Raw genomic sequence first — 19,499 nt, forward strand, 5'->3', positions numbered from 1 at the left:
TATATTTACAAATAAAAGAAGAATGTGATGATGAACCGGAGAGGCTCGGGGAAAAGGCGTGCACCCCGATGTTCTATGCAAGGACTACTTTGGACTTAGTCTGGATCTGTGGTTATGTAAAGAAAAAGGATACTTCGAGGAGCAGCTCTGGAGCAAGACGACCAAAGAAAATGGACAGAAGGGGGATAGGGTGAATGATATTAAGGTATAAAGGAAAAGAATGTATTATGGTAACCTGAAACCGGTGTGTCAAGACTTTAAGTTTTTAGAGAAAGAAAAGAGGTACTCTAAATTTTTGTTACGAACAGCAGTTATAGTGAATGAAGATATTTGTTATGATTTATTTTGAAAATAAGGGGATAAGAACCAGAATCTTGGGTGGAATTAATATTAAGTTATAACATGATCTGATCTATGTTAAGTTAAGAATGGGAAAATATTGTTTATTATGAAACAAGATTTGTTAAAAAGAAGCTTTTGATTTTAATTTTTAGATATTTGGATTTTTTAAGATCAAGATGGTATAAGATGTTATTAAAGTAATATTTGGGATTGGAACCGAAGGTGAAAAGGCAGGGGAAGTCTGTACCAAGATTCGACCAAGAATTTTTTTTTTTACAGCATAAGAAGAAGAATTATTGGTATTTGTGTATTTGTTTATTTCTAGTTGGGGGAGGGTTAATGTGGGCGTTATATTTGTATGTTGTTTGTTGTAAAACCAATAAATTCTTATTTAAAAAAAAAAAAAAAACAGTGAACACGATCTTCTAACACTTGGAGCTTATCAGCATATTGCTGATGCCTCTTATTATTTTCCAGATTACATCGTGGTAAAAAAAACACACCTTCATATGGCAACTAAGAGGCTATTTCGGCCTGCCTTGCCCAACCTCCTGCCCGAGGAACGTTCAGAATGGAGTTGCAACCATGGGCATTATGTATATGTGCATTTTAATGAGTTGAATAGAGTGAAAGATGGAGAGTCATGGGTGTGTGGAGCAAGGGGGCTGGCTCCTGGAGGCTGAGGTACTGCGGCTCCCCCTGAACTTTTGAGGGGGGAAGTCCCCCTCAATGTTCAGAGGGCACCACACGTGACATCAGGACATCGCATGACATTGCGCATGGGCCCCCTCAATCCTCAGGAGAAGCTGCCACCTCTGGTGTGGAGATTGTGTATATGAACTTAACAGTGCTTAATCTATCTTTTGGCTTTTATTTTGTTAATACTGTTTTATAGGTTATAAATGTTGTCTTGATTTGTTAATCTTACAATGTGACTTTTGCTTTAATTGTGACGTTCAGCTCATTTTTCAGTTGTTTGTTAACAGTGTTTTACAGATCTCAATTGTTTTACTGACAGAATCAAAGAGTTGGAAGGGATAATCTAATCCAGGGGTCAGCAAACTTTTTCAGCAGGGGGCCAGTCCATTGTCCCTCAGACCTTGTGGGGGGCCGGACTATTATATTTTTTTTTGGGGGGGGATGAACAAATTCCTATGCCCCACAAATAAGCCAGAGATGCATTTTAAATAAAAGGACACATTCTACTCATGTAAAACATGCTGATTCCTGGACCATCCGCAGGCCAGATTTAGAAGGCAACTGGGCTGGATCTGGACCTTAGTTTGCCTACCCATGATCTAGTCCAAACCCTTGCAATGCAGGAACATGCAGCTGTCCTGTTTTGTTAATTATTCCATATGGTTTATGCCAAATGCTCTATTAAGTTCTGTCATGTTATTGTGAGTTATTGCTTGTAAGCCGCTTTGGGATTCATTTGAATGAAAAATGGCATAGAAATATAATCAATCAATCAAATCAATGAACTATAACTGTTTACAACTGTTTATATGGGCTCTATGCTCTTATTAAAACCCAGTTTACCTGAAGAGAAACAACTGTTCACAGTGCTAGCTCTGGGCTCGGTTTAAGGCATTTGGTTAGTTCTTGCCTGCCTCTTCTGTCGGAAGCAAAGATGGGAAAGCTGTGGATAGTCAGTTTCTGTTGGGAATACAACTCCATAATCCCTGTCCATTGGTCAGGCACAAACAATATGGCTGCTCATGGCAGTGGTGGACAATGTTGCCCATGGAGAAACTGCAATGTTGTGCACCATTGTGCACTCAGATTCTGAGAAGCGTTGTGATCAGCGAGCCACTCCCCTACCCCAACTCTACCGTTTATCACCCACCTCTTTTTCTCCGTCACCCTCGTTTGGCTCCCTCCACCTTCTCTCCTCCTGTCATCCTTCTCTTGTTCTTCCCCCCTCATTTATCTCTCTCTCTCCTCTCTACCAGATGGGACGTTCATGTGCAGTTCCTTGGCCAGACGTTCTTCAGTGATAGGCTGAACATGGCTGCAGTCAATAACCCTCTTGGGTGAATGAAAATGTGGAAGAAGAATTTTCAGGGCACGTTTTGAAGAAAACGTGGCCTAAAAAATAGGCTCCTTTTATTTCTGTTCACCAATTCACTTGGACTTCTTCTAGGTATTTTGCAATCTGATTCTCGTGTTTTGGCTGGATCAACTATTCTGCTGCCTTGGCTCCGTGTGCCTTCAAGCTCTTTGCCTTGCTTTTTGTGTGCTGCTTAGGGAATGAATTTTAAACATATACCTAGAATTCTATGGTGGCATAAAACAAATTAACTGTACAATCTTGGCAAAGCTTTTCCATAATTGTATTTCCATGCTAGAAAAGACTTACCGTAATCTGTTGATTTTCTGCCTGCCATACAATGCTTAAAGGGAGAAGAAAACTGTTTTCCCCCAATGCCAATCCTGAACCAAAATCTAGTTTGCCATCCTCTGGCCAGTAACCTGTGCTAATCCTCATTAAACACGAAGGTAATTATTTCTGAGTAGACATACATACCATTGCAATAAAATAAAAAAATTCCTTCCAGTAGCACCAACTAAGAGACCAACTAAGTTTGTTCTTGGTATGAGCTTTCGTGTGCATGCACACTTCTTCAGATACCATTGCAATGTAAGTTAACTATACAGTACCATAAATTCTAAATGCACACCTGGATTTTAGCTCCTGCAGAACAGGACTTGCCTACACATCGTTGCAGACTTTTCACATTTTCGTTTTGCGGGGAGAATGGTTTCTTTAACATCCACCCACACATACTGTGTCGTAGTATTTGCAGAACGCAATTTCTAGGGACTACCTGATCTCAGATGAGCACACTGCAGGAAAGATGCATCCTGGTTGCTAGGGGGGAAAGGAAGAACAAACTACAGAGATTCCAAGGACTAGAAAATAAGACAAGCAGGGAAAGTGCACAAAAGTGGAGGCGGAAACAACAGCTCTTTCGGACTCCAGTGATTCCTATTGCCAGGTGTCCAAACAACTTGCTTATCAATCACAGCTCTCTGACTTTGCTCACCAATAGGGCTGAGCGATATCTGGTTTTCAACATCACCATGATATACCATCAGCTAAACATTGTGATACACCAATATATCATAATGTCTAAAATAAGGATGTAACTATGTAGGGGCAAACGGGGTAATGTCCTGGCAACTGCTACTACTTAGGGTTCTAATACTGATATACTTTTACTTACCTTTAGCATTAACTTACTTACATAGCTTAACTTTAATATTGTCACAACTATTATTTTATAGTACAGAGCAATGGGGCAGGAACCATGAGAGAAGCAATGATCAGCTTCATGGTTTTCCCCATATCACTTTTTTTTTACATAGCACACACACAAACATTATCTGAACATTATCTTCATCGTATCTAAAGAAGTGTGCATGCACACGAAAGCTCATACCAAGAACAAACTTAGTTGGTCTCTAAGGTGCTACTGGAAGGATTTTTAAATTTTTTTTATCTTTTATTTTGTTTTGACTATGGCAGACCAACACGGCTACCTACCTGTAACAAACATTGTGATTCACGATATGTCACCATGTCAAATATTATGAAACCGTAATTACAATGTGGACTTCAAACTAATGTATTGATACATCACCCTACTCACCAACTAAAAACACTGACAGATTGGAGCAGCCAGATTGGCTCTTCATACAGAAAGGTTACTTAGAAGGTTGCCTGAGCATTTTGCTTTGTAACTTTCTTTCTAGCAGGGCTAGATACACACTCTCTCACACACACACATACAACAAACAAACAAATGTACAGTATGTGATCCTCTGGCTATGGGTGCAACTGAGGGCATCTTGGTGCCTGCAGGCACTGGGTGTAAAAACTAGCCTAATTTTTCTTCTGCCCACCATTAGTCTTCCCCAAAGGGAATGTAGCCATTGTGTTGAAAAAGATTATAATTTATATTAGCTTTCCGAAGCCATTTTGAACATTTCAACATTCAGCTGTTCCTGTACTATTCTCCCGAATGCTGCTCTCTAGTTATATTAACAGAGGCAAATGTGATGTACTGTCCCTCACTTGACAGTTCAGTTGCCACTGAACGGAAAGTAAACACAGAAACATGGATAACCTGCATAAAACAAGGGGCCTCCCACTCAACGAAAGAGCTCATGAGCACCACATGCAGAAGATCAGAAGAAGAAGAAGAAGAAGAAGAAGAAGAAGAAGAAGAAGAAGAGGAGTTTGGATTTGATATCCCACTTTATCACTCCTGGAAGGAGTCTCAAAGCGGCTAACATTCTCCTTTCCCTTCCTCCCCCACAACAAACACTCTGTGAGGTGAGTGGAGCTGAGAGACTTCAAAGAAGTGTAACTAGCCCAAGGTCACCCAGCAGCTGCATGTGGAGGAGCGGAGACGCAAACCCGGTTCACCAGATTACGAGTCTACTGCTCTTAACCACTACACCACACTGGCTCAAAGTTCAATCTTTGGAATCTTTGCTTCTAAGGACCTCTGAGAGCAGCTGAGCAAGACCTCCTTCAGTAAGAGTAGAGAATACTGTGATAAAGAAGGACAAGCTGACCTGCTAGAAGACATCTAAAACATAGGAGACACAGAAATTCACGATGGTGACTTAACAGGCAATGAAACATGGACTATGATATTACTCAGGTTTGGTGAAACTGTTGTTGTTTTTTAAAGATAAATTAAAAAAGGAGGGAGAGAGAGAGAGAAGCTTGTCACAAGATCAGGAGTAATACAATCTGGAGATGTGTTAAATTAATTGATGAGAAGCCATTTTGAATTTTTTGATTTGACAAAAGAGGAAGGTTGGACCTAGAAGGAAAATGTGAAAAAATACCATTTAGCAGAGTAGCACCAAAACCTGAAATTTTAATTACAGCCAGAAACATTTATTGGTGTGTTTATATTAAATAATATAAACAATGGTAGTACCAACAATTGACAGAAAGGATTGTGAAAGTACTGTTCTTTTATCTCCATTTCTTTTGTGTGTTTTTTCTCTTTCTTTTCTGTTTTTCTCCTCTTATTTTTTTCTGATTCTCTTGATATCTTCATTTGTACTATTCTTCCATAAATGAGTCTGGATTTTATTGTTTAATATGTTTAAAAACCTTTAATGAAATCGATATAAAAAAATAAAACTGGAAAAAGCTGTTTCCGCAACGTTTGAATAAAGTTTCAGTTTACAGTGATTTTAATACAGCGGTCCATAATCCTATCTATGTGCTTACAACACTTCCTAATGGGTTTTTGTGTTTGTTTTGAACAAGTGCCTGCTTTGTAGCTGTCGTCTGGGGAGCTCGTTGACTACAATTTTCCAATTGTTTTACAGGGCCCATTAGGGAGCAGGAAAAACTTTTATCGGTCTTTCTTAAAACACATTTGCAAAAGACCCTGGATGACATTTTAACAGCTGAGAGAGGCCTCTGAAAAAAAATGCGCAACCCAGAGGTCAATCACTTCAACCAAATAAACACTTCATTATCTACCCGCACGCCAGCTTTTCTACTTCAAATGATAGGTGGCATCATCAAGCTCTTTTGCTGATTGTACTCTCCAAATATTACCTGGAATAAGTGGAATGTACAATTAGAATATGTTCGGTGGATAAGTAGGCTTTGTCAGGACTGATTATGGAGCGTTAATTATAAACTGGTAGCACATGCTGAACCTCCCCAGTTCACCCTCCTGCTAACCTAGAAAAGACGCATCTTGAGTTTAGAAAAACATATATATTAGAGATTTCTTTTAGACTGGAGAAGCATCAGTTGCATGGTTCACACATACTTCAAACACACTGAGTGCAAACATATTATTAGACTGCAAGCCTATTCTCCCTTGTAACCAATTGACCCATTGGTTATCAAGTCTTAATAAAAACTTTTGGCTTTGCTTGCTGTCCTCTAATGGACAAGAATCTTTATACATTTATCAGAGTATAAAACTTGACTCTGGTCTGAATTCGTTTAAGGGAAGATTCCAAACTAAAGGTAATGGAGGGATAACTGCAGCATCTCTGGTCAGTGGAAAACATATGAAAAAATTGCACTGATTAACTGTACAATAAGCAAGTTAGCACACCTGTCCCTTTTGCCATTCATATTGTCTCTGGTGGTGGTACCCCGAGAACAACTTCTGAAACATTTCAACATTCAGACAGGATGGCAAGGGAGAACATAGGAAGCTGCCTTATACAGAGTTGGGCTGATGGTCCATGTAGCTCAGTATTCTCTCAGTACTGGCTCATAGCAGCTCTCCAGGGTTATAGAAAGAGGACACTCTGATTCCTACCTAGAGATGTCAGGGACTGGCCATGGGAATGCTCTACTGCTGTGCCCTTCCCAAGCTTGCGATATATATTATTATTATTTTATTTATAAACGTGTGTATAATTATACAGTACATACAGTTAATATATATATATGTACCGGTGTGTGTGTGTGTGTGTGTGTGTGTACACACACAGGTGAAACTCAAAAAATTAGAATACTGTGGAAAAGTTCGTTTATGTAAGCAATTGTTTTCATTAGCTACTGGAGTTTAATATATGAGATAGACTCACAACATGCAAAGCGAGATATGTCAAGCCTTTATTTGTTATAATTGTGATGATTATGGCGCACAGCTTATGAAAACCCCAAAGTTGAGATTGTTAATTTGGCGTTCTCATCAGCTGTATGCCATAATCATCACAATTATAACAAATAAAGGCTTGACATATCTCGCTTTGCATGTCACGAGTCTATCTCATATATTAGTTTCACCTTTTAAGTTGAATTACTGAAAGAAATGAACCTTTCCACAATATTCTAATTTTTCGAGTTTCACCTGTATACACACACACACACACACAGAGAGAGAGAGAGAGAGAGAGAGAGAGACGTTTGAATGTAGTTACTGTTAAAGTAGTGGGTTGCTTGCCCCCATAAAACATCAATAAAACCAACCAAGCCCCTATTTTGCCTCTTTTTTAAAAAGATGGCGCCTACTTTGGGGCACATGTTTCCACATCATGTGGAGCACACATTCCTTGTGAATAACCGTCCTGGCGCAACGCTTACTGTGGTCTCGATGCTTCGGCTTGATCCGTCTGGAGTTTCTCTCCTCCCTCCACCTCCATCGTGCAGTAAACAATGCGGCTGGGAGCAAGCGACTTCAAGCCTTGGACTTCTGCTATAACAATCTGAACAAGGAAAAAAAAAGACACAGCAAATGAACATCACCGTTTGAAACAAAAGCAGTACACATGTAACCACATTATCGTCAAGTATAAAAAAATGAGGACTCAGATGGGTATGTAAAAATGCTAACTTTATAGGTCGCGCATCCAGAAGCAGGCCTTTGTGCGCAGATAATCCTCCATTCTAAGCAGTGCTCTGGAATAAAACAGCAGCAACAAACATACACAGCACAAGTGGTTGTGTGTGTACTGTGACAGTTATCCTTCTAGGATGAAACCCAATCCAACCATTGATCAGAATTGTTAACACCGATAGCACAAGAATATCAAGAATATTCAATTTGCCGGCTGCCCATTGCGCCTTGGTTTTTGAACGTTTCAGAAGTCAAATGGTCTTCTGGAGTGGACTACGTTCAAAAATCAAGGTTTTAAAACACAGTGCTAAAAAAATACTGTCCAGAAAAGCAGATTTATTTATTTTTTTAAAAAAGAAATGACTTCACTTTTCATTTAAACACTACTGCACAAATATTTCAATTTTGTTAAACACACACACACACACACACACACACACACACACACACACAGAGAGAGAGAGAGAGGTATTCAGCACAACTTAAAACTGGTTTGTATAAGTTTTCTTTTTTGTATGGTATTGATGTGTTCTATATTGTTGATTGTGTATTATGTTTTTATTGTGTTTATGTGTGTTTAATGTTGTTTTTGTTTTGTTTTATGGTAAAATAATAAAAAACTTATAAAAAAAACTTAAAACTGGTTAAGCAAAACATGCAGATAAAATAGTGTTGACAGGATATGTAATAGTCAACATGTGCAGAAGTAGACAAGTGGAAATAGGCTCAGGGTCCACCGCTATCCCCCAAAACAGTCTGTGCTCCAACTGCAGGTAAAGGAGGGGATCTCAGAAGCATCACCATTATCCAAAAATCTGCCCAAAGGGGCAGTTGCACGGAAGATCTTAGCATATTGTTCTGGAAGCAGATTGGCATATATTATGTTTCTCTGGCTGTGAACTGAAGCATGTCTTCCATTATATTCCAGAGTACTAAATAATACAGTCTAGGTAGCAAAGGTTTGGGGAACAGTGACTTAATAAGACTGTGTACATTCACATTTGTAGCACAAAAGGAAATCTAGCAGAAGGATCCTATTTCTAAAGGACTTCTGGGCTTTCTCTTCACACAACAAAACTATGATCATTTCTCCCCTTTTAATTAGAGTGAGCATTTGTCTCCTAAACCATTCTTCCTTATTAACAAAAGAAAGATTTTGATAGTCATAAAATAAAATAAAAAGCTCTTCTTGGCTTACAGACTGTTTTTGTGTTGCCTCTCTCAATTCAGACCAGTCAGAAACAAAAGCTCATAATTATGGAAAAGCTACCCCTACAGCCGCTTTCAACTATTTTGATTCACAGGGCAGTAAATAAGTCCTCTCATAATGACACAGCCAGCTTGTGAAGCAATCGCCCCATGTCCCCTTGCAATGATGCCATCATCTGTGGTGGGAATGTCTAAGAAATAACAATGCCGACTCCTTACGAAACATTACCATGGTCCCCGTCAGAACTTAATCCCTGATGGGGCAGCAGTCTTGGCACACTTTGCCTACCAACTTCTGACACTCTGATATAAATGAGATTTTTAGATTGGATTGATGAATGGTAAAAGTGGATTCCTCTTTGCAGATTAATACAGGGAAGCTGCAGAAAGGCTTGTGTTTCTGTAAGGTCCTTAGATGGTTGCTCATGAGAAATCAGGCAAAACTCCAGCCGTTTCTTTGGTAGTTTTATTGTGCATGCTATATACAGTGCAGAGCTTAAAAGTTCATGTCTGTCTCAACCGTCTGCAGAATCCAGGAGTGGCCCCTTCCGGTTCTGACCCCAACATAAGAGTTTCGGTATACGAAATCTCCGCCTCCCCTCTTTTCGTTTCAGCCCTCTGCGTACTCGGGGCGACGGAAATAGTGTGTCTCCCTTCTCGCCCGCTGAGCGAGAGGAGTTCAGGGTCTCTCCAACATCCCCAGAGCCTCGGCTCACCAGCTCCTGAGCTGCCTGCCCCTCCCCCACTGGAGACCTCGCTGCTCCCTCTGCTGGATGAGGAGGTGCTACTGGTCAGGTGGCGCTGAGGCTCTCTGTAGCATCCCGAGAGCCCTTCCACCACCCTGCGCTGAGCCGGGGACAGTTCCCTGACAGTTTCCTTTAAAAGATTACGTCCCACAAGAAGAAGAAGAAGAAGAAGAAGAAGAGTTTGGATTTGATATCCCGCTTTTCACTACCCGAAGGAGTCTCAAAGCGGCTAACATTCTCCTTTCCCTTCCTCCCCCACAACAAACACTCTGTGAGGTGAGTGGGGCTGAGAGACTTCAGAGAAGTGTGACTAGCCCAAGGTCACCCAGCAGCTGCATGTGGAGGAGCGGAGACACGAACCCGGTTCCCCAGATTACGAGTATACCACTCTTAACCACTACACCACACTGGCTCTCAAGACCTATTTACCAAAAAACAAAGCAAAAACCATATCAACAGTATGATAAGAGGCAATAGCCACCACTTATGGCTAAATCCCACTGCCATATTCTATGCTTTCTCTTCCTAAGCCCGGTAGGGGGCTGCTTTAACCCCTTCCCTTCCCCTCCACAGCAGTAACAGCTGACCACTTGAAGCTGTGCCAATGTTCGGCCTCCTCTGCCCTGATTATTTTAGACATTTGGGTAGGGTTGCCATATTTCAAAAAGTGAAAATCCGGTGTTATGTCGGTATTCTCATCAAACCTAAGGGAAGAATGTGAGGAGAGAACTTTTGTGCTGACACTGCCTTAATTGAATGTAGCACTTTGCCAGAAAGCGACACTTAAGGCTCCACAAGTTCCTATTCTGAAATCTCTTAAGCGGCCGTTTTGGTGAACTGGGAACAGACAATTGGCTGAATTAGAGTGCAATTCTGTACACAATGCAGAATTAGCAGACTTCCAGGAGGGTACCACTTCAGACCCTAGTTATTCAGAGACAGAATATCTGAATTGCTTCTCATGCTGAAATGGCCCAGGGGTTGTGTCGGTGAGAAATGGGAGAGAGCAAACCTCCCCAATCGGTGAAAAGATTCCATAGCAGCAAAAACGTTCTCTAACCTCAGCATATGTCGATAGGGCAGCGCAAGAGCTCAGGACGATACAGTGGTATCTTGGTTCTCAAATACCTTGGTACTCAAACACCTTGGTTCCCAAATGGTGAAAACCTGAAAGTAAGTGTTCCGATTTTTGAACTTTTTACAGAAGCCGGATATCTGATGCGGTTGCCGGCTATTGGTTCTGGGGTGCCGGCACCACTCAAAAGCTGTGCCTTGGTTTTTGAACATTTCAGAAGTCAACTGGACTTTCGAAACAGATAAGGTTTGGCGTTTTTGTTTTTGCCATTTGTTTTGCATTTTTCTTTGAGGCTTTTTTGGTTGATTTGCTTTTGTGGCTGTGTAGAACCCAGTTCAGCTACTGACTGATTCGATTGTGTGACTGCAGAAATGGATAAAGCCCCCCCTCCCCCAAACAATGACTACCTTCAGTGCAGGTAAAAAAAAAAATAATGAAATTTTTATCATCTACAATTCTGTCTTATTTTATTTTATAGTACAGTACATTGATTATTGCTTTCATTTTATGGATCAATGATCTCGTTAGACAGTAAAATTCATGTCAGATTGCTGTTTCAGGGGTTGTTTTTAAAAGTCAGGAATGGATTAATCTATTTAGCATTACTTTCTATGGGAACACATGCCTTGGTTCTGGAACGCTTTGGTTTTGGAACCAACTTCCGGAACGGATTAAGCTTGTATTGTGCTTCAGGAGGAGGTTGGGGGGGGGTGTCTGCAGTGCACTTCAGAACTTCCAAAGCACGGTGTGAACACAAGGAAAATCTCCTGCCTTCCACCTGAGTTCAAAGTGCAGGAGAAAGGTGTGGGGTTGCCACACATGCAGGAAGCGATGGGAAATACTCAGCACAACAATCATATCTATGGATCCCTGCGTGATCAGAGGGAGAGAGAGGTTTTAGCCTACCACTCACCCTAAGGTGCTTGTTTCTCATTGGTACACCTTCATGGTCTACCTGTAACCTCAAGTGGTAAAGTTATACCTGCTGCTCTTTTTGAACAGGTCCTGATGTACTGGGCAAGAAGAGGAAAACAAGGAAAGATGTGTTTATGAAGATTTATGAAGAACTTACGATTTGATCTAACCATCATCTTTCGTGTCGCCTTAGTCAGTACAGTGGTACCCCGGGTTACGCACTTAATCCGTTCCAGGTTACAGTACGTAACCCGAAAAGGACGTAACCTGAACAATTCGTTCTGCGCATGTGCAGACCGGAAAAACCGGGAAAAACCGAAAAACTGTGAAAAACGCTCTGCACATGCGCAAATCGTGCGCGCGTCGGGTTGCGCTTCTGGGTTAGTGGAGTTTGTAACCTGAAAAGTACGCAACCCGGAGTGTACGTAACCCGAGGTACGACTGGAAAAGGTAACATGGCATTTACACAAAAGGGAGCTACACCAGCGAAATTTACCCGACAGCCTGAAACCTTTCTTAAGCATTTAGCAACCAATAATAGCAGGTGCTTGCATACATTTCCACAAAACTTCCAATGGAGTGTTTGCCAGCTGAAGGCTGGGCTGCACAAATAGTCTTGCCTTAGAATATCAAAGAGCAAATTAAACTGTCAGCGAGTATTACATGATATGCATGCTCACCTCCAAGGTGAATGACAGCACCACATCAGATTTCGACAGCTGAACATCACTTTCATCTCCCAGGTCCATGAAAGCAGAGTTCTGTGATCGCTTTAGCTTCTGTAATTTAAATTCCGGGCCACCTTTGGACACTGGAAGACTTTCCAAATTTGCCATTAGCAAATTCACTGAAGACCGCAATTCTTCTATATACATGTGTTCCATTTCTTTCGATACAAACTTGGGAAATTTTCTTTCCTTGAAAAATATTTTCAAAAATTCAGAGCGTTAAGTTACTATTCAGTGGCTGCATGCTTTACTTTAAAGGCCTCTTCAGATCAACATAAGCCTGATTACCTGGTGTTTGCTCTTACATAAATACAAAAACATACTTTATAAAAACTTTAAAGGTCAGCACAAACACGAACTGTTTCCTGCTGATGTGCAAGTAACATTCAACTGATGGGTTTTTCCTTCCCTTGTGCTCACATTTTAAGACTGGGCAACAACAGTGTCAGCATTTTTTGGCTTTAATTGTAGAAATACTTCATTAGGTTTCTTTTCTGTTGCTCAGTTTTGAATAAGCTCTATTTGCACCTTAATCCCACACATTCTCCCCTTTTGAACAGTATTTCGGCCTGCTTATGAAGCCCACCTAAGGGAGCATGCCCACCTAGAGCCCATGCTTAGACAGGGAACATGCTTAAACCCCACTAGATGGTATATTTCATCCTTTACACCAAGCATGGAGTATAATCTGTGCATTGCACAACCATCAGCATTAGTGATTTTATTTTAATTAATAAATTTTATTTATAAACCATGCTGCATGCTTGTAAAGCCCTTGAAAGATCTGCAGTCAAAACATGGCACTTGACTACAGAGCTCTTTAAAAGCAAGTGACATGAACTTAGCTAGTCCTTAAGAGCTTCCCAGAAACCTTTTGAGCCTTTTCAGGAAATTAGGAAGACACCTTTGGTATGATTCTACATAATATTCCCCAGGCGTTGCTGATTGACTACAGCTCTTGTCATCCTGAACAACTGACCACGCTTCCTGGGGATGCTGTCCAAAAACATCTGGGAACCCAAAGATGGGAAAGGCTACAATCAAGGATTGCTTTCTTTTGTCATGAGTTGCTCCTGAATTTCCAAGAGGCACTTGGCTGGCCCACTTGGGAGATGAACCTGAACAAACCACCACCAATCTCTCCAGGCCAATCTCTGCCATTTTCGCAATATACCGCACATGCAGGAAATGACATCAAGATAAACACTGAGGAATTTCATTGCCAAAGAGAAAAAAGTGAATAAATAAAAACAAGCAATAGCTGGTGGGGAAAATACAGGTAGGATTCATCTAATAAACCCCACACGGAGAAATCCTATACAAGGATTTCTGCTAGCACAACAGGGTTCTCCTTCCTCTCCCTCCCATGTGGCCTCTGAAATTGGCTCTGCGGAGGTCGGAGAAACCCCCCAGAACAGCTCACAGGAGATGGGGAGGAAGTATCGTTCTGTCTGTCAAGCTGGAATACTTGCACAGAGAGAACTATCTGAAGATAGTGAGACTGAATTCCACCCTGTGTGTATATAGATTGGGGAGAGGAAAGCGAGATCCAATATTCATAATCAGGACCAACTTCTGAAATCAGTCACTTAAATCCAGTGATTTCAGCAGGTTTACGCTTGAATATGACCAATGTTGGAAATCACCAGTACGTTTCTGAGCACAATTCAAAGTGTTGGTGCTGACCTTCAAAGCCCTAAATGGCCTTGGCTGAAGGAGCGTCTCCTCCCCCATCATTCAGCTCAGACACTGAAGTCCAGCTCCGAGGCCCTGGCGGTTCCCTCCCTGCGAGAAGTGAGGTTAAAGGGAACCAGGCAGAGAGCCTTCTCGGTAGTGGCACCTGCCCTGTGGAATGCCCTCCCACCAGATTTCAAGGAAATAAACAACTATCTGACTTTTAGAAGACAGCTGAAGGCAGCCCTGTTTAGGGGAGTTTTTAATGTTTGATGTTTTATCATGTTTTTAATATTCTGTTGGGAGCTGCCCAGAGTGGCTGAGGAAACCCAGTCAGATGGGCGGGGTATAAATAATAAATAGTACATTATTATTATATTTTCCTGGGCAACCAGCAGGAGCCACTGACAGCATCCTGACAGTCCCACTGAATTCATGAACATGATCGCAACCTTAAACGGATCATTAAAATACTCTACTCGTTAAAGCTAGAAAGAAAAGCACACCAGACTTACTCTGGCCATTTGGTCAGCCATTTGGAGATGTCCATCAAGTTCGCGTCTAATCTGGGCTGCTTGCTCATCTGCATTGTCCAGCTTGAATTAAAAAAAAGAGGAAGGAACACACCACAATATTAAAATAAAGTACTAATCAGGCACGACACACTATTTGATATTGGCATCAACAAAATTCAACTGGGGGGGGGGGAGAGAGAGAGTGCACCATCAACTTATGTAAATAAGACAGGGAAACACAATGTTGCGAACTCATTTCGCAGTCAAGGGCGGAATTAAATATCAAGGAAGTGGCCTTTGACTAATGGCTGCAACAAATGCTGCATGGAAAGCAGATTGATAGACCGGACGGTGATATTCTGAATTCAAAGCAGCCTTTAAGATGCCATGGTAAAATAAGGTCAAAATGCACTGAGGAAAAGACTGGAAACTACAAGTGGGGTTTTTTGTTGTTGTTGTTGTTGTTTGCAGGCTAAAGCACAGTTGCCTGGCACTGTTTTTCTGTTAGCAACCGGAAGAGCAAACATTCAGTCTGCATGCTGCAATGCCATCTCTTCAAGCTTCTAAAATTTTACTATAATATTGTCAGAAGATAAAAGTTTAATTAGAGATTCTTTATTGTTCCAGCTGATGAAGAATAAACGAAACAGGGCCTTGTCCTGGAGTTAAAAATCATTAAAACTGGAATTTGTTTCATACTGTAAACAACAAAAATAGAGGAAATCATTGTTTATTTTCGTCCTGGCCTGAGTCCTTGCGACCTTTCTGTTTGATTATCTAAAATTTTACTAGTCATGGCTCACATGCTTTCACGTCTATCTTCAGGACTAGAAACGCGTTTAAAATAAAAAGATGCTGAATTTTGCTTTCAGTTCAAACAGGCTGTTTATATTATAGAGTCTATAATCTTAACAACTGCTGTGCTACCTTATTATTATTTTTTTAAAAAAGCTGCATCACTCTAAAAAGCCATTTCCAAAGACATCTTGATTATTTCTATAAACTCACTGTATACATTTCTGAAGCACAGTACACTGATGAGAATAAACGAATTAAAATAACTCAAAAAGGCACTCTGATGACAAGGAGCCTGGGGATATCATAATAAGAATGCAAACACACTGTTAATTATGTGACTCTGAGTGTGTTACAAGAGTGCTTTCAGCTTAATACCTCAGGGAGCACCTTGCCACAGCTACCATTCTGACAAGTGCTACACAGAGAAGCAGCTCAAACAGAATCCAGGAGCTGAAAGGGTCACCCAAAGGCCATCGGTTCTATTTCACAGTGCCAAAGACACCTCCATGTTAGATCACAGTATTTTCCAAGCGAAGAATAGGCACCACATACCGTAAGATAAGGTTACCAGATGTTTTTCAATGAATCCAGGGACACTTTTCAACTTCAATGGATTTTGTATGGGAACTGATTTGTAAATCGGGGGACTGTCCCTGGGAAAGGGGGACGTCTGATAATTGTGGCACCAAGTGGCTTTTCAGATTACCATTTTCAGCCTGGTCCTATGTGCTCCTGGGCAGATGGAACCTATCCTTCAGATTGTTGGCAATATCTACCATCAATTCATAGTACAATCCCAGCACTAGGGCTGGGCAATGTATCAATATATTGCCCCAAACCGGTCTGCAGTCCACATCATGATATTGGTTTCATAATTTTTGACCTGTCAATATATTGTGTATCATTGTTTATTTGTTTGTTTGTTTGTGTGTGTGTGTGTGTGTTGCAAAAATCACAATGTGGTAAAGACTGTGGACTGCCTCCACATAGCTCCATCCTTATTTCAGACATTGTGGTATTAGTACAGTGGTACCTCTGGAATTATGGTGCTGGAGGAGACTCTTGAGAGTCCCATGGACTGCAAGAAGATCAAACCTATCCATTCTTAAAGAAATCAGCCCTGAGTGCTCACTAGAAGGACAGATCCTGAAGTTGAGGCTCCAGTATTTTGGCCACCTCATGAGAAGATAAGACTCCCTAGAAAAGACCCTGATGCTGGGAAAGATGGAGGGCACAAGGAGAAGGGGACGACAGAGGATGAGATGGTTGGACAGTGTTCTCGAATCTACTAACATGAGTTTGGTCAAACTGCGAGAGGCAGTGAAGGATAGGCGTGCCTGGCGTGCTCTGGTCTGTGGGGTCATGAAGAGTCGGACACGACTGAACGACTGAACAACACCTCTGGACACCTCTGGTTGAGTATCCTTCAGGATGCAAACATGGCATACCCAGAAGTATTTTTCCGGGTTTCATCAAGCGCATGCGCAGAAGCATTCTACCACCGCCGTGTGCATGCGCAGAACAGACAACTCTGGTTGTGAATTCCTCAGGATCCGACTGGAGCTCCGGAATGGATCCTGTGCGCAACTGGAGGTACCACTGTATAGCACAATGTTTAGCTGGTGAAAACCAGATATTGAAAGTTGAAAACCAGATATTGAGACATTTAGCTGGTGATATATAGCAATGTTGAAAACCAGCTATTGCCCAGCCTTATCCTGCACTATTGTTATTGTTATTGTTGTTGTTGTTGTTGTTGTTGTTGTTATTATTATTTATTGAATTTATATACCGGCTATACCCAAAGGTCTCAGGGCGGTTCACAGAACATTGGTGGTTCATACCCCAATGGCCATGCTTGCTTGGGTTGAGGTGAGTTGGTGTCCAGCAACATCTGAAAGGCCACACGTTTCCACACCCCTGCCCTAAAGGCAATTTACAGGTAGAACTCTGTTGGCTGTTTGTGCTCTCCAGAATCTGGAAATCTGAATGCCAACAGAAGTGAGTTCACAAACCTGAGGCAGGCATACTCAAATAACATCTGCTGTAATAAATAGTATCTCAGTATCTTGTTGCACAACTTCCACATACCACTTTTGAAAGCCCTAGGGTAGTTAGTAAAAATGGAATATTTCTGTAACCAACTTCTGTCTAGAGCTGTGGGTTGTCTACTTTGTGTGTGCATGTGTGGGGATCCTATATTGCTACTAACAATGGATGTACAGGTGACATGTCTCTCTTGTATATACAGTGATACCTCTAGTTACGAACTTAATTCGTTCCGGAGGTCCATTCTTAACCTGAAACTGTTCTTAACTAGAGGCATGCTTTCGCTAATGGGGCCTTTTGCTGCTGCTGCGCCGCAGGCACACGATTTCCGTTCTCATCCTGGGGCAAAGTTCTCAACTCGAGGTAACTCTTCCAGGTTAGCAGCATTTGTAACCTGGGGCGTTTGTAACTCGAGGTACCACTGTAATCTTCTGCATGGTAAACCCAAGCTGACCCAAGACTCAACCTCTTAGAATTCAACACATCGCTGCTGGCTTACCTTAAGCAATACACTGAGCTTTTTTAATCGCCATGCAAAAAGTCTTCTTGAAAAGGTACACCTGGCATTGTGTTGATTTACTCATATTGACTTTCATACAGCTTAAATAAAGGTTAAAAAAGGCACTGCACACAAGGCAGAGCCAACAGATTTATCCAGCTGCTTCTTTTGTTTGTTCTCAGGGCTTAAACTTTATGCCATAAAGGGTGATTTTGAATTCATGTGGCCAAATGAATGGTATCTGAAACATAGCTCAGGCACTAAAAACAGAAGAAGAGGAGGTTTCAACACAGGGTCGGTCGTAACTGAAGATTTCAATGCCCCTTTCTCAGTATACGAGTCTCTGGACTCAGTCCTGGTGGTACGAGTGGAACCACTGTAATACAGTGGCCCAAAATCACATTTCCAGGAGGATAACATGGTCAAAGATAACAAATGCTGAAGAGAGATCAAGAAGCAGGTGCGAGGTCGCATCCCCCCTTGTCCCAATGCAAAGGTCATCCATCAGCGAAACCAAAATTACTGGAAATCGTTGAAATACAAATACGGCAGAATCTTCTAATAAAGGCATCCCCAACCTACGGCCCTCCAGATGTTTTGGCCTACAACTCCCATGATCCCTAGCTAACAGGACCAGTGGTCAAGGATGATGGGGATTGTAGTCCAAAACATCTGGAGGGCCTGAGGTTGGGGATGCCTGTTCTAAGGAGAATCTGGTTTGACATGGAAATATACTTTCCCTTCCAGATTATCTATAACCTTGATTTTGGTGATATAAGAAAATATGAATAGATTCTGCCATTTCAAGAGCACACGTTGGGCATTCTTACTCATGGGATGAGAATCATTTTGGGGCAGGGAGCAGAATGGGGCTTTACTCATGGGCCCCACCCATACAATGGGGCAGAAGTTCTGAAAGAGGGAGCTGCTCTACCCATGTAACCTCCCCACTTGAAATGCAGCCCTGATCACCCAGGGTTCTCAAGAGAGATGGGCAAGTCTGTCAATTACTGGTTCTCATTTGGTCAATCTTAACTCCGGTTGCCGAAATTTCCATGCAAGTTTGTGACTTTTTGACAACGCTCACGAAAATGTATCAGCATTTTCATGCACGTTTCTCTGAATATGCTCGTTTGTGTACAATTCTGCCTATGATACACATATTTGCAGCACCACTTGGCTCAATCTAATGCATCTTTTATGTTCTTTTCATTAATATATGCATTTTAATGCACGCTTCACCCCAATACGTGTATTTCTGCACACATTACTTGGGCTGGTGAAAGGCGCTGAAACATTTGGAGAAGTGCAAACTCTGAAGGAGGCGGTGTTCCGGTTTGCGTGTTGTTTCAGAAACAGCAGATTAGGTACTTTTGCCTTTAAATGAGAACTGAATAAAAGTTTTCCCCCATCACAAGTTCTAAATTACAGAGGGAGTCTCTGCACCTAGAACACAATCCCTGCGACAGATCTTCCCTCTGCAATATGTGGAAGATTGGGGGGGGGCAGGCAGCAGGCAGGAACATCACAGAGGAAGTGGGGCTTATTTTACTTAGCAAAATAATAATCAAGAAATACTTCACTAGAAAGAAAATACCACAACATA

At 41.5% G+C, this 19,499-nt stretch overlaps 1 protein-coding gene across 19 annotated transcripts in view; it reads right to left on the minus strand.

Moving 5' to 3' along the window:
- CADPS2 (calcium dependent secretion activator 2) overlaps positions 1 to 19,499 on the minus strand; it is a 323,931-nt gene that overhangs the window by 180,814 nt on the left and 123,618 nt on the right. For all 19 annotated transcript variants that reach the window (XM_033161515.1, XM_033161513.1, XM_033161504.1 and 16 more), the window contains exons 4-6: positions 14,548 to 14,628; positions 12,311 to 12,547; positions 7,433 to 7,554 (exon numbers count right to left, since the gene is read on the minus strand). In XM_033161515.1, coding sequence (XP_033017406.1) covers positions 7,433 to 7,554; positions 12,311 to 12,547; positions 14,548 to 14,628 — 440 coding nt within the window. The remainder of the gene's footprint in view (positions 1 to 7,432; positions 7,555 to 12,310; positions 12,548 to 14,547; positions 14,629 to 19,499) is intronic.

This window comes from Lacerta agilis, chromosome 10 (assembly GCF_009819535.1).
Source record: "Lacerta agilis isolate rLacAgi1 chromosome 10, rLacAgi1.pri, whole genome shotgun sequence".
In the NCBI taxonomy this organism is placed as follows: Eukaryota; Metazoa; Chordata; class Lepidosauria; order Squamata; family Lacertidae; genus Lacerta; species Lacerta agilis.